The 14869-nt window shown below is 36.5% G+C and overlaps 1 protein-coding gene across 1 annotated transcript in view; it reads left to right on the top strand.

The window, feature by feature from the left end:
- The first annotated feature begins 1944 nt into the window (after positions 1–1944).
- Positions 1945–14869, top strand: part of LOC117334479 (ras-like protein family member 12) — a 48210-nt gene continuing 35285 nt past the window's right edge. The window contains exon 1 of the mRNA XM_033894133.1: positions 1945–2361. Within this exon, the coding sequence (XP_033750024.1) occupies positions 2274–2361 (88 nt within the window). The 5' untranslated portion in view covers positions 1945–2273. The remainder of the gene's footprint in view (positions 2362–14869) is intronic.

Here is a 14869-nt window from a genome sequence, read left to right as displayed (position 1 = left end):
AAGGTGATATATGATATAATAATACATACCATGGTGATATATGATATAATAATACATACCAAGGTGATATATGATATAATAATACATACCAAGGTGATATATGATATAATAATACATACCAAGGTGATATATAATATAATAATACATACCAAGGTGATATATAATATAATAATACATACAAAGGTGATATATGATATAATAATATATACCAAGGTGATATATAATATAATAATACATACCAAGGTGATAGATGATATAATAATACATACCAAGGTGATATATAATATAATAATACATACCAAGGTGATATATGATATAATAATACATACCAAGGTGATATATAATATAATAATACATACAAAGGTGATATATGATATAATAATACATACCAAGGTGATATATGATATAATAATACATACCAAGGTGATATATAATATAATAATACATACCAAGGTGATATATGATATAATAATACATACCAAGGCGATATATGATATAATAATACATACCAAGGTGATATATAATATAATAATACATACCAAGGTGATATATAATATAATAATACATACAAAGGTGATATATGATATAATAATACATACCAAGGTGATATATGATATAATAATACATACCATGGCGATATATGATATAATAATACATACCAAGGTGATATATGATATAATAATACATACCAAGGTGATATATAATATAATAATACATACCAAGGTGATATATGATATAATAATACATACCAAGGTGATATATGATATAATAATACATACCAAGGTGATATATGATATAATAATACATACCAAGGTGATATATAATATAATAATACATATCAAGGTGATTCACTACACATAAAAATAAGATTTAGGGTTTTTAAACCAAACTTACTCTCATAGACTCATGGTACTGTTATTCACGAAAAACTGCAATGACAATATTTTAATATTGTATGAGAAATGTTGGACGATTGTATCATCATATTCGCAATTGCAATATGTTAACGATGTGTCTCAGACGATCTCTTTGATTTTCTTTAAGTTAGTTACAATTGTGCGAACAATCAACCAATGCACTTGAGACCAGACGTTCCGACAGGGAAACCGTTACGTTTACCAATCCATACTTACCAAGGGATATTGTGATTCAGACATTTGGAGAAGCTTAAATCATTACATGTTTATCAACAAGATCCATGTACCTATACAAGACACCGCGCTGCTATATCAAAAATATATATTCAGTTAATATTGGGAATATTCTTTAACGTGCAAAATTGTTTTTTTGTAGATATATCCAAACTTTTGTCCAGAGTAAATATCAGCTCAAATGTCCTAGATATCAGATATCGAATAAAAAGAAGTAGGGATATTGATAAAACGTAAAATAGCTGTAACACGATAAATACTCCGACGTTTATATTGATGTAAGTGTAGTGATGCAGCGCTGATATATATGATATATTATTCCTGCCATAAAATTATTTTGTAGAGCTAGTTATCTCGCCAAAATTATCGATTTATTCTCATAATCAAGTCGGCTGATACAAAATGATCAATCTCTTAGTTATCACGATAGATCGATTGATCAGAAGTGTTAAAGTGGACGAGAGACGTATGTAATTAACACTATAAACTTATCTTAAAAACCTGAACCACGATAAGTCGATATTACAGGCGATATTTGTGTATGGATATAACAGTGATATAAAAAACAGAATAACTTGAACAGAAATAATTACTGCTAAAGTTAATGTTTAAAGATATTATACGAAAACTCAAAATGCACAGCCATAGTTCAAGAGATGTATAACCGATATTATAAAAGTTCACAGACCTCTCCTGGCTGTGAGGTGTAGCGAGGCATATCACGCATTATAAACCACATATACTCGGGGTAAGTAAATGGATGTACCATAACCATATGTCTGGCCTTCACCAACCTCTGCCGTTCTCGTGCAGATGGAAACTTCATATGTAAAGCTCTGTTGTGCTGAATTCCACATGAATGCACAAGGCATGAGCGCAATCAGCGAGTAAGATCCCAGTAAAAACCGCCTCTACCGGAAGATGGTACAGTTTCAGCTGTGGCTTAGACAGAGATACGTTCAGTCGTGGCCTCATTCATACACTACTGTTGTAACACTCGCAAGGTTTTTGGACAACTTTTAAGTGATGAAAAATGTCTCTACATGTTTTCAATGGATCTTAGCAGTTGATGTGAGAATTGACTAATGTTTTATTGAAAGGGTATAAATAATATTCGTCATTATGAGTGGAAAACGAGTTTCCCATCGGAACGGTAATAATCCGGACTACAATATCGTCCTGTTAGGAGAACTTGGAGTAGGAAAGTCAGGTAATGTATTTCATAATGTAGTATTTATTGATATATTTTGTGATCTCTCTTGTTTTATTTATTCTATTATTTTCTTTCTATCTATTGTATGACACGCACAGTAAAACAACATGTGTGCCATATTCTCTCCGCTTGTTGTGCATAATTTTGAAAACTTTTAAAGGTGTTTTCAATTAATTTGAACAAATTTCTTTAGTTTTGTTAATATTCGCAAAATACTGAAATCCTAAGCCTATAAAGTTTTTAAATGTTTATAAAAAATATAAAGTTATGAAAACATTATAGTGATACTCTTCCGGTATTTCATTTCCAATGGCATTAGACATGATCTATGAGTAGTAGATCATTCGTCATCAGGAGTATATCTGTATGTAGGTCGTTTAATACTGAAGCTGATAATCATCTGCAGTGTATCGCCCCGAGGTTCCATGGCGGATGGAAACCTGGACTTGAAGCTTTTCCACACATGTAATAGCAATTACTGAGACACGTGTGTATTTGAGAGATGTCTTACTTATCACTTGTCTCGTCAATCTCTCCAGTTCACGTGCGCGCGTGAAACAACGGTCGAAAGTACACGTAATATCATTATTATGGTATGTAAGATGACCATAACAATTGCAATTAATGGCTTAATAATGATAGAGTATCTGTTGATGTTAAGTGTCGATCGGATTTTTAAAACCATCATTGCTTAGTTTGCCGATATATATTTGAATAATGATTTAAAATGTAAATGTTCTCATTTGCCGTAAACAAATATCAACCTTTAACAGCAGGTAACGTTGTCGTTGTAAATACTCTGAAATTCACTACCTAAATAGCAGGTAAATCCAACACGTAACAGACCAAATTTACGGCGTCACATTTCACTTTCCGGCAGATGGAACACTATTGGTAATTGTTTGATACATCAAGGCGTTTTAGCTATGATTTTATGTGTGTGCGTTACCAACCCTGATAACATACAGATGTTCGGCTTTGTTTGAAGGATATACATGCATATGTATTACGTTATGAATTAAAGATTTGATTCTCGCAAATATGATTACAAAAAGAATGTCTACGAGGTTGTTGTGGACACAGGTACTTGTGGACATGATTATGATATTTCTAATTCAAATGTTTCATTATAGACGAGTAAATTAATGTATTACAGTCGCATGCTTAATTTGAAAAAAAAATATCGTACCTCGGCCTTATAAATACTAAAAGGTAAGCAAGTAAAAGATCGAAAATCTAGGTCACCGTCTACCCTCTCGAGGAAATCCCTGTTCTCCCTGAAATATGCATTGCTTTACTGCTACAAGCCTTTGTGTCATGGATTTAGAAATTATTTTTCTTCATAGCTGGCCATCATTTAATAACTGTTGTGCACGCATTACTCAGAAATTTATATCCGAACTCAAATTAAGTTACGATCACAACGACCATTCAGTCTTCCTTTACGGAAGTGACGACAACACAGCTAGTAATGGCGTTAACACCCGATGCAGTCCGAAATTAATATTTAAATTTCGCGGATATAATTTACAAAATAATGTTTCGGACTGCATCGGGTGTTAACGCCATTACTAGCTGTGTTGTCGTCACTTCCGTAAAGGAAGACTGAATGGTCGTTGTGATCGTAACTTAATTTGAGTTCGGATATAAATTTCTGAGTAATGCGTGCACAACAGTTATTAAATGATGACCAGCTATGAAGAAAAATAATTTCTGAATCGATGACACAAAGGCTTGTAGCAGTAAAGCAATGCATATTTCAGGGAGAACAGGGATTTCCTCGAGAGGGTAAGCGGTGACCTAGATTTTCGATCTTTTACTTGCTTACCTTTTAGTATTTATAAGGCCGGGGTACGATATTTTTTTCAAATTAAGCATGCGACTGTAATACATTAATTTACTCGTCTATAATGAAACATTTGAATTAGAAATATCATAATCATGTCCACAAGTACCTGTGATTGTGGACCATATGCTCGTGCAACTTTGGCGGGTTTTAGATGGATATGTTGTCTCTCAAAATTCGATAGCTCGTCAGAAACCAGACAAACACATCGTGAACAATATGATTGTGAACGTTCTAGTTCAATGAATGACATTTCATTGTTTTAATGATCAGGTTTCTTTTTATTTCACAATGTCGTCTCACCTGGTGCCTTAGCTACGGACAGACTGCTTCCGTAAACTATTCACTGAAATGTTATATTATTGGGGAATGGTAGTAAAAGGGCCAGTTATTCAGGTTGTATACTGGTGATACATTAAACAGTTGTTTTCGTATTCATTATATCTTGGTAATTGATTACGTCAGATATAACACGTACGAAGTATGGGGGATGTAAACAAATTAACACTAATCAATTCAACAAAGGAGTCAAAACCATGTTATAGAATCCGGAATGCGAACTTACACAATACACAGCCATTGTTTTCATTATAAAGTACACAGGTATTGTTATATTGCCAATGGCGTCGAATATGCATTAAGAATGCCTGCTGAAACTTCTTAAAAGATATCATGCCATTCATAACTCGCCTGAAAATTTCCTATTTATAGAATAAATGTGAATGAGACACCATTTAAACATGCTCTGTTGTATAACTTCAGTATTTTCCCCACAATCTACTACCAACGACGTGTCCTTCTCGCGCCAAAGATTTGGGCCTTACACCATACTAAACACACATCAAGTGTTTATTACAATCCAATCGTACTGAGGATATGAGGCATATTTCCTTCTTTTTAGATGCACTCTGTGTTTACTCTATATCCATGATACACGCAAAGTGCTTCAACAGTTGCATTTTGATACTTCAACTGGCAGAGAATGATGGATACGAACGCTTAAAGCACCTGCCGAAGTTGATAGTTGTTTACATGGTGCCGCTAAGACACTGTATTGATATGGCTGTCCTGCTGTGGACTACTATAACCTGCCAAACTATATAACAGGACTCGACAGGTCTCGCGCACCCTCCAATATTCTTGTGTGCTGAAGAACCACACGAACATCTTCATAGCGATTCCAACAGAAGACTGATTTTAAAAGAGATAACACGCTCATTATCAAACAGAAACAACACGTTGTACACTAATCAAACAGAAACAACACGTTGTACACTAATCAAACAGAAACAACACGTTGTACACTAATCAAACAGAAACAACACGTTGTACACTAATCAAACAGAAACAGCACGTTGTACACTTATCAAACAGAAACAACACGTTATACACTAATCAAACAGAAACAACACGTTGTACGCTAATCAAACAGAAACAACACGTTGTACACCAATCAAACAGAAACAACACGTTGTACGCTAATCAAACAGAAACAACACGTTGTACGCTAATCTAACAGAAACAACACGTTGTACACTAATCAAACAGAAACAACACGTTGTACACTAATCAAACAGAAACAACACGTTATGGTTGTACGCTTATCAAGCTGAAACAACACGTTGTACGCTTATCAAGCAGGAACAACACGTTGTACACTTATCAAGCAGAAACAGATCTGATATACTTACCAAACTGTTTCAAATCGCAAAATGTTCGTCCTAAAAATAGTTTATTGAATTAATATTATTTTTATTTCATTATTGTATAATTTGTAGCCTTTTGTCAATTTAAGAATAAGAACAGTATGACCTCCTTTCCGAGGAATTCAGCTATTTTGGTATATTATAGTGCGGCCGTACTATTGTGATTAGACAGTGGCGCCGTGTGATCACAACCCCATATGATTTACACTACGTGTCATTCACGACTTCATGAACTACACACTTGATATCATTACGATATTCGACGTGAGACAGAAGACGTATCGAATGGACAGGGTACCAATCCCATACCTAGGCACAGGAAAACACATGTGTACAACTAACTAATTCACTTTCATCACATTCTAGTCATTATTACTACTTAAACAACCCACGTGATATGACTTACGGATACCGATCTATATGTATACAACGGACTACATTTTAACCGCACATGTAAATGCCCTATATGGATATGATAATGTTAATTTGGAGTTTTATATATCGCCATATCACAGCAACATAGCCAACTCAAAGCGATTCATAAATTATTATCCATGATCATTGGGCCTTTAGCAACCAGCCAATGTCTTTCTCAACGGCCTGGGGAGCACACAGTCGGAGCTGCCATTTCGGCACTAACAGCTCACCAACGACATTTTTTGTACTGCCCCTCCACTACCCATTTACAGCTGAGTCGACTGGAACACGACGGAGTACATTACCTTGTTCAAGGATACAACACAGCCCCCGTACCGGAACTTGTGTTAGCGACTCTTCGGTAACGTAGCCCTGCGTCCAACCACTAGACCAAACTGCCGGGACTCGAACTAGCGACCCTTCGATAGAATGTCTTTTACGGAATGGTTGACGCTTATTAGTAATGAGACCTGATTGGTAATGATTTGTTGCCAGGGTACCGTATCTCTGATTAGTTATTTATTGTCGTGGTACCGTATCTCTGATTGGTTATTGATTGTCGTGGTACCGTATCTCTGATTGGTTATTTATTGTCGTGGTACCGTATCTCTGATTGGTTATTGATTGTCGTGGTACCGTATCTCTGATTGGTTATTGATTGTCGTGGTACCGTATCTCTGATTGGTTATTTATTTATTTATTGTCGTGGTACCGTTTAACTGATTGGTTATTAATTGTCGTGGTACCGTATCTCTGATTGGTGTTTTTTTTTATCGTGGTACCGTATCTAGGCTATGGTATTTTCTCTGACAAGGTACTCTGAAGTGACCTTTTAGTACTTCTCCCATATGTGGACAACGTTAACATACCTCACTATTGCAAGGAGGTCATCTCCCTATACACTAGTTGTCATGTCGATAATGATAGTGGCCTCACGACGTTTTACTACGGCGGGTGTAACTGAAGAAGAGAGTAATTACAATATTACTAACGCGGTTATGTTTGTACAATGGATCCCTGTACCAATATACGTGACAATAACAATGGATCCCTGTACCAATACACGTGACAATAACAATGGATCCCTGTACCAATACACGTGACTACAACAATGGATCCCTGTACCAATACACTTGACAATAACAATGGATCCCTGTACCAATACACGTGACAATAACAATGGATCCCTGTACCCAATACACGTGACAATAACAATGGATCCCTGTACCAATACACGTGACAATAGCAATTGATCCCTGTACCAATACACGTGACAATAGCAATTGATCCCTGTACCAATACACGTCGGGATGCTTGGTATGGCGACCATTCGGGAAATGATGTTTGGGAGTAGAGAAATCAAAGGTAAATATTTTGGTTAGAATTGCGCATCTCCTGGAATAATTCCATTTGGTTCGATTTAAGTGTGAGAGATTCCAGACGTACATCACAATACCTCTGTTCGTTCCTTCATCGTTAAACAATTTACTCTGTCGTAATTGAAGCCACGTTTTGTTTGTAGTAAGGTTCAGACAGTAGCGTATGTACTTCTCCATTCACAGAAAGCACAAAATCTTCTTTAAAAATTGTCCTCATTGCGAAACATTAACCAAGTAATTCGCCACTTTCTTGTCTATTTTTGTATTTGATTTTCGGTTGCCTTTGTTCTATACACAATAGAATTATTTGATTATTTTCTTTCCATAAATGCACGATGTTTTATTTGATTGATTACTGCCTCGTGTTATTTTATGCAGAACACTTATAAACTACAAGAAATGTGGAAAACGACATTTGTTTCATATTTTACCCCCTAGTATTCCATCATACTTAATGAAAATAATTGAAAGCCGCATTAAATTTACGTACTTTAGTCTTATTATTATCAGCCGCTCAAAGGCAAACCACAAAACAAAAATACCTCGTTTATAGGAAACAACCTGTTATGTGTATAATAGAACAAGTAGGCGTTTTATCTTTAATGTTTCCATCTCTACTCAAGTTGGACTCGGTGAAACTTCAACATGTAGTCCGTTAATATGGCCACATTACCATTGCACGGTCGTATAAATCTGTGTCTAATTTAACACCCTCTAATCGTTATCAGCTATAGAAATGATTCGGCATTTTTTTTAATATATATAGGGATTGAACGGTGTTTTTATTGCGTTTACGGTGGTATGAACGCAATGGGATACGGACATATATTGAATACGTCTGTATCCCATTGCGTTCATTCCACCGTAAACGCAATCAAAAAACATCGTTCAATGCATATATTACCATCAAACAAATCGTTAAAATACCGTACGAAGAAAATAAAAGTCGAGATGTGTTGCGACGTTGATAACTACGGCAGTCGTGGTTGCTATTAAAGATAATATAGTTCCAGTGAATCTACGTAAAGCCACTTGATTGATAATAAAATTAAAAGAAACAACTGAATATTGCTGTTTAATACATTTTACGTTTACTATTGATTAATATATTCACAATCAAGAATGTCCGTCTCGGATTAACAATGGTTTTAGTAGTGACGTGGTCGAATGTTCTATAGGAACTGTGCTCTTCTGACACTTGTTGTCAGCTTACCTCGTGGAGAAGTTAATATTCACGCATTTCCGCAATATTCAGTTTTGATTTTGACAAAATACTCACTTGACGTTACCCTTTTGTACAGAGATCATCGGATAATAGGAGAAAGCGCTAAAATTGCTTTGATCATTCCTACGAAAATGGCGCCGTCTAGTTGATGTTCTGGTAATGTCACAAAGAGACGACGTCATGTTACCGATTCCCGCGCTTATTAATCCGCTCAACCCTTTTTCACACTAATTTTAACGCATATAGAGTTTACTAAGCTGAAGAAGGGAGAGATGTAACTACGAAATATTGATGAATTAAGGAGATATATTTGTGTGGTAAAAAGGCTGTATGCGAAATGTGTTTCTCAGTCGCTGTGTCAATGTAAGGTTCTACCATGTGAAACAGGATGAGAGGTATATTGACTTATATTCACGTTTGTCTGGCATTGCCACTATATAGTCTATTTGAGATCTCTGGCATTGATGTACGTTTAAATGCCATCCATCACGCGCTACACTTATCAGCGTATTAATACAACACAAACCGGAACTACAATATCTAGGATAATTAAGTTTAACGACTAATTATTTTGTCTACATTATTTGTTATATAAAATATGCCATTTGCGCATTACGTTGATAATGAAATGATTAACAAAATTAAGTGGGTTTTTTTAATTGTCCATGTACTATTTTGTTTACCAAAAAGCACGCGACCATGTTCCGACTATTCCAACGACTGATAAAAAATCTGCTGACTGTCGGTAAGGCGGGAATTATGAATTTTAGATATGAATTATAGCATTTGAAAAATAAAAAAAGTGAAAGGAATGTAAATATAAGCGTTGAACTGTTTTTGTATGGTATTTATGATCTATTTGAAGTTATATTGACTTATAATTACATACAGTATGTCAATGTACGGTTCTACCGTGTGAGACAGGACGGGAGTTATATTGACTAATAATTACCTGTGTCAATGTAAGGTTAATTAACTGACACGATGTACTACTTTGTCGTGTAATGTACATATGTTGTTCAATCAGGGCTTTCTTGGCCGCGAATCAGATTCTATACTTTAAGACAGGGCGTGTCAGAATTTTTAGAAATATACATCACTTTTCACCTTTGAACTTGAAAAGTTGCCGGTGTCAATTACTAAAATAAGTTATGGTCACATTAAACCTGTGGCAGCTCTCTGTAGTTTCTAGTGGTAATTAGGGATAGAAGCGATCCATCATTTCCGGCTAATAGCTGGACGTGTACAGCGGACGTGTAATGGCCGTGCGGAGTCTCATACAGCATATCCTCGAGTCTAACGGCGTAGTCTAGATGTTCGGTTTTGAGATTTACCATATTTTATGCTAGTAATTGCTCGACCATCGTTTCCTCTTTGAAGTTGTGTTGCATTTAATACATCATTGTAACTCACTTCTCGGGCTAACAAGTATGTACCTACGTGGCCTTAGAAATCGGACATATTAATGTTAGAGTTTTCGGTAATTTTCTTTTTTAAAGAGTATCTAAAACTGTATTTGAAAAAGAAAAGGGTCAGTAAAAAAGTTTAGATAGGCGTTTGCATGAAACCGTATCATTTTGCATGTGTGATAATTACTTATAGACGGCTTACTCATTTACGGTTTAGGATTTCACCAAATTCCTCATATATACCCTTCCGTATATACATGATTACGAAAATTCAACAGCCGGTGCTAAAGATGGGTTTTATGTGATATCATCATAACACCCATGTGATGTACTTAAAGTTTGGGGTCAGGAGATATGCACCAATTTGTTGTATGTAAACGTAAATCTCAAAGATGCACACATGGCCGTTTGGATCCTAACTTGCCTTTGAGGACTCGTCTCTGGTTTTATAACCATCAGGCTGGCATATACTGTGGAAGGTTAAGACTACATCCTTTCATGTCTGAGATGAGATATTATCAAAGACTCACGCGCGCTGACGATTGTGCTTGCAGCCATGACTGGTTGTTATGGAGTTCACACATCAGGATAACGGACCGTGTTCTCTACTATAGACCAATGTACAAAGGATTACCTTGGAACAACGTATTAACACGGATGAGAAGTTGTGACCTATTGAACCGGAATAAAAATGAGTCTTAAATCAAATCGATCCTAAAGTAAGGATTTTACAAATGAACGGCACCTTAAATGTGCCATATGGATGTATATAATTAATGCAGTATATACAACTACTGTCAAATTGGCCGGGTGACAGTGACGTGTGAAGAGGCAGGGAGTCACCTGACTGACCACGTGGGTTCTCCCTGGATACTCCGGTTCCTTCCCATAGTAAGACTCCTTGCCCGTTTCCATCCTGGCCAACAGGAAAGATCAATATGACTGTTATAACTTGTTACGCAATTATTGCAAATTATTCACTTCATACAGATGCTTCGTCCTTCAAGGACACGTCAGTGAAACTAACAACAAAAAGTATTGAAATTGAGAAATAAAAGCGAAATAACATTTTCGTTGCAATGCTATCGGCAAGGAACACTTCAACTTATACACTACCATCAAGGCGATAACAATACATCGTTAAAACATATACAATGTCATGTAATTGTATCCTTCGTTGCGGTCTCCGAGGTGTTAGGCGTGACCGAGTAATTACCTTAGTTACGCCACGCATGCGTGTCGTCTCGTAACTACAGATACCACTTAGATAATAGCGCGATTCGTAATCCAACATCTTCACGCTCTTACTAAAATCTTAGACGGACAGACGAACAGAGAATCGTGACCTTAGAAGGTCGCATGGTCACGTTAGGGTCAGAACTAAATAAACGCACGTGCGGTGTGAACTGAGAGTACCGATGGGTATATACACGAGAGTTAAGGAATTACGAAACATATACAAACCGTGTAACACGCATTTAGTTAATTAGCTCAGCTAATTAGTGCTCGCCATGTACACGTGTCATCGGTAAACTGACCTACTTTAGCAGGTCAGATGGGTAAATACATAGACTCTGTACTTAGAGAGAAAAGGACGTACAATTTAGCTCATCAAAAGGACGGACAGTTTAGGTCATCAAAAGGACGGACAGTTTAGCTCATCAAAAGGACGGACAGTTTAGGTCATCAAAAGGACGGACAGTTTAGGTCATCATAAGGACGGACAGTTTAGGTCATCATAAGGACGGACAGTTTAGCTCATCGCCCTGTATGTTTTTCTCCTATATGTGTGACGTAAAAAGGCGAACAATTCGTCAAATTTCTATGCCTTTGCGTAGGAAATAGGCAGATATAGACACTATTGTGAGAGGAGGGTACTTTCATAATAGTTTGATAAATTGCAGCATGTTACAAAGCTTAATAGTACACGGAATAAAGTGTTTTATAACGAATACTATTTCTTTCAAAATATGCATTGAGCACAAAATTAATACAAAACCTTAACCATGGCACATACTAACAATTGATCTAGTTACTTTTGGATCCAGTTGTTCAAAAGGTGATAATGCTAATCACAATTTAACAATAATTAAAACAATTAGCGGTAAAGCAAGCTTCACAACTTAAACACTCGTCAGTCTCTTACCTGCCTGTTTTAAGAAATACACACAAACAAGTTTTGAAATAAAGGGGAAATGCGATTTTCACTAATCAAATGATTAAGCTAATCACCTCTTGAACGACTGGGCCCTTTTCTATTGCACCGGAATAGTGATTTAAAGGCTTGTAAATTGTCACTGGATATGCTATCTACATGGACCTTAGGTGTGTAATAAAACAGAAGAAAATAGTGCATTGAATAGTATATGAAAAAAAATAAAAAATAAAACTTTTGCTTCTTTCTGAATATTCTTTTTAAAATACTCTTTCAGATCGTTATATAATAATACAGGAATGCATATAAAATGTGATTCATCAAAAGTAGTTAGACTATGCACTGTTGAATTCTGATGCTTGATTATCTCCCCTTGTTTCAAAACTAGAATGAAATAGATCTCTAATCGGGGATCAGAATTAGTAGTGTAGTCTTTATTTATAATTTCATTATTTTAGAGGTGAAGACCAGTCTATATCAAAATTAAAACTAAAATCTACGATATTCCCACACGTGTATCTCTGTCACGTGATGTAGTCTGCTAATGTATCTTCATGGTTTTGAAGAGTTCACTTTTTTCTTGGCTGACGATAAGCCAGCTTATGATAAAGTAGACGATATGAACCGTAAATGTAATTCCCATAAAATTTAAGCCTTACGACTTCCAACTTTTAGTGTAGCGCTACAGACCGAAGATTGTATATAGTGGTTATCAACATTCGACCATGACCCATATGGAACTTCAAGATACAGCGGAAAGAATTATTTCTTTACTCAGAATACATAACTGTGTATAACACTATCAAAGCAATTTCGTTTGTCTTGATATATGAAGTTGTGTAGATGATCTCATATTCCTAATTTTGGGTGTTCCGCGATAGCTATTGTGTCGTGATGAGTGGTCAAGCATGAACTTATGACCTCTCTACCTTAGTTCAACTTAAAGTGTTCAAGTCTCCTCTAGAACATTGGATTCGAGACGCTCTGTTGGCCAGGGATTATGGCTGTTGGATTAGTTGTTTCTATATCGATTGCACGTTTTCCTCCAACATCCAAAACAATATACGTTCGTTGACCTCATGCTGATTGTTAACCTTATGCTGATTGTTGACCTTACGCTGATTGTTGACCTTACGCTGATTGTTGACCTTGTGTTGATTGTTGACCTTACGCTGATTGTTGACCTTACGCTGATTGTTGACCTTGTGTTGATTGTTGACCTTACGCTGATTGTTGACCTTACGCTGATTGTTGACCTTTTGCTAAAAGTTGACCTTACGCTGATTGTGGACCTTATGCTAATTGTTGACCTTATGCTGATTGTTGACCTTGTAAACGACGTTAGGAATTGTTTGTATCTTTATTATTATAACAACACGTAGTAAATACATTACCACTGCCCAACTCGAAAGTCATCACTGCCCAACTCGACAGTCATCACTGCCCAACTCGACTGTCATCACTGCCTAACTCGACATTCATCACTGCCTAACTCGACTGTCATCACTGCCCAACTCGACAGTCATCGCTGCCCAACTCGACATTCATCACTGCCTTACTCGACAGTCATCACTGCCCAACTCGACAGTCATCGCTGCCCAACTCGACAGTCACCACTGCCTAACTCGACAGTCATCACTGCCTAACTCGACAGTCATCACTACCTAACTCGACAGTCATCACTGCCCAACTCGACAGTCATCACTGCCCAACTCGACAGTCATCACTGCCCAACTCGCAGGCATCATTGCATTACTCGACTGTCGTGGAAATGCCATAAAACAGGTTTAAGACAGTTAGATTACTGGAAAATGCGCATTGTTGGGTGGTTCTGTTCTAGAGCTACATACGTATATATAAACAAATCGCTGTAACAATGCTATATATTTAAATATCGCCAGCGAATATGTTGCATTAAACCTATGTGTGCACGTGTTAAAGACATGAATGTGTATTAAACATCAAAGAAATCTGATTCCAGTGTTTGATTGGCACAGCCAGTTACCCGTGCAGGTGTTAGACTAGTTTGGCTTGGCACGTTACCTATGTGTACGGTACATACTTTATATCCTAGTGGTGACTATATCTACATGTGTTACTCCGAGACGTAGCACACTCGGGATGGCGGATGTATTCTCTAGTGAAATGTCTAAATACTGGAAACGGGCTTTATTGTTAAAGTAATTCCGAGTTAGTATACATGTCACTTGTACACACGGAAGTATTATCTAGTTAGTTACTCACTGGTTTACCGCCTACATGACTCCGACTTTTGCTAGGTTTTGTCTCACAGACCACAAGCGTCTGCAATCTGGTTAGTATTTATAGGAACACAATATTAGTCCCTACTCCTACTATATCAACAGTG

The sequence above is a fragment of the Pecten maximus genome, chromosome 9 (assembly GCF_902652985.1).
Source record: "Pecten maximus chromosome 9, xPecMax1.1, whole genome shotgun sequence".
Classification (NCBI taxonomy): Eukaryota; Metazoa; Mollusca; class Bivalvia; order Pectinida; family Pectinidae; genus Pecten; species Pecten maximus.
The sequence above is the reverse complement of the archived record's forward strand: the minus strand, read 5'-3'. Positions and strand labels throughout refer to the sequence as shown.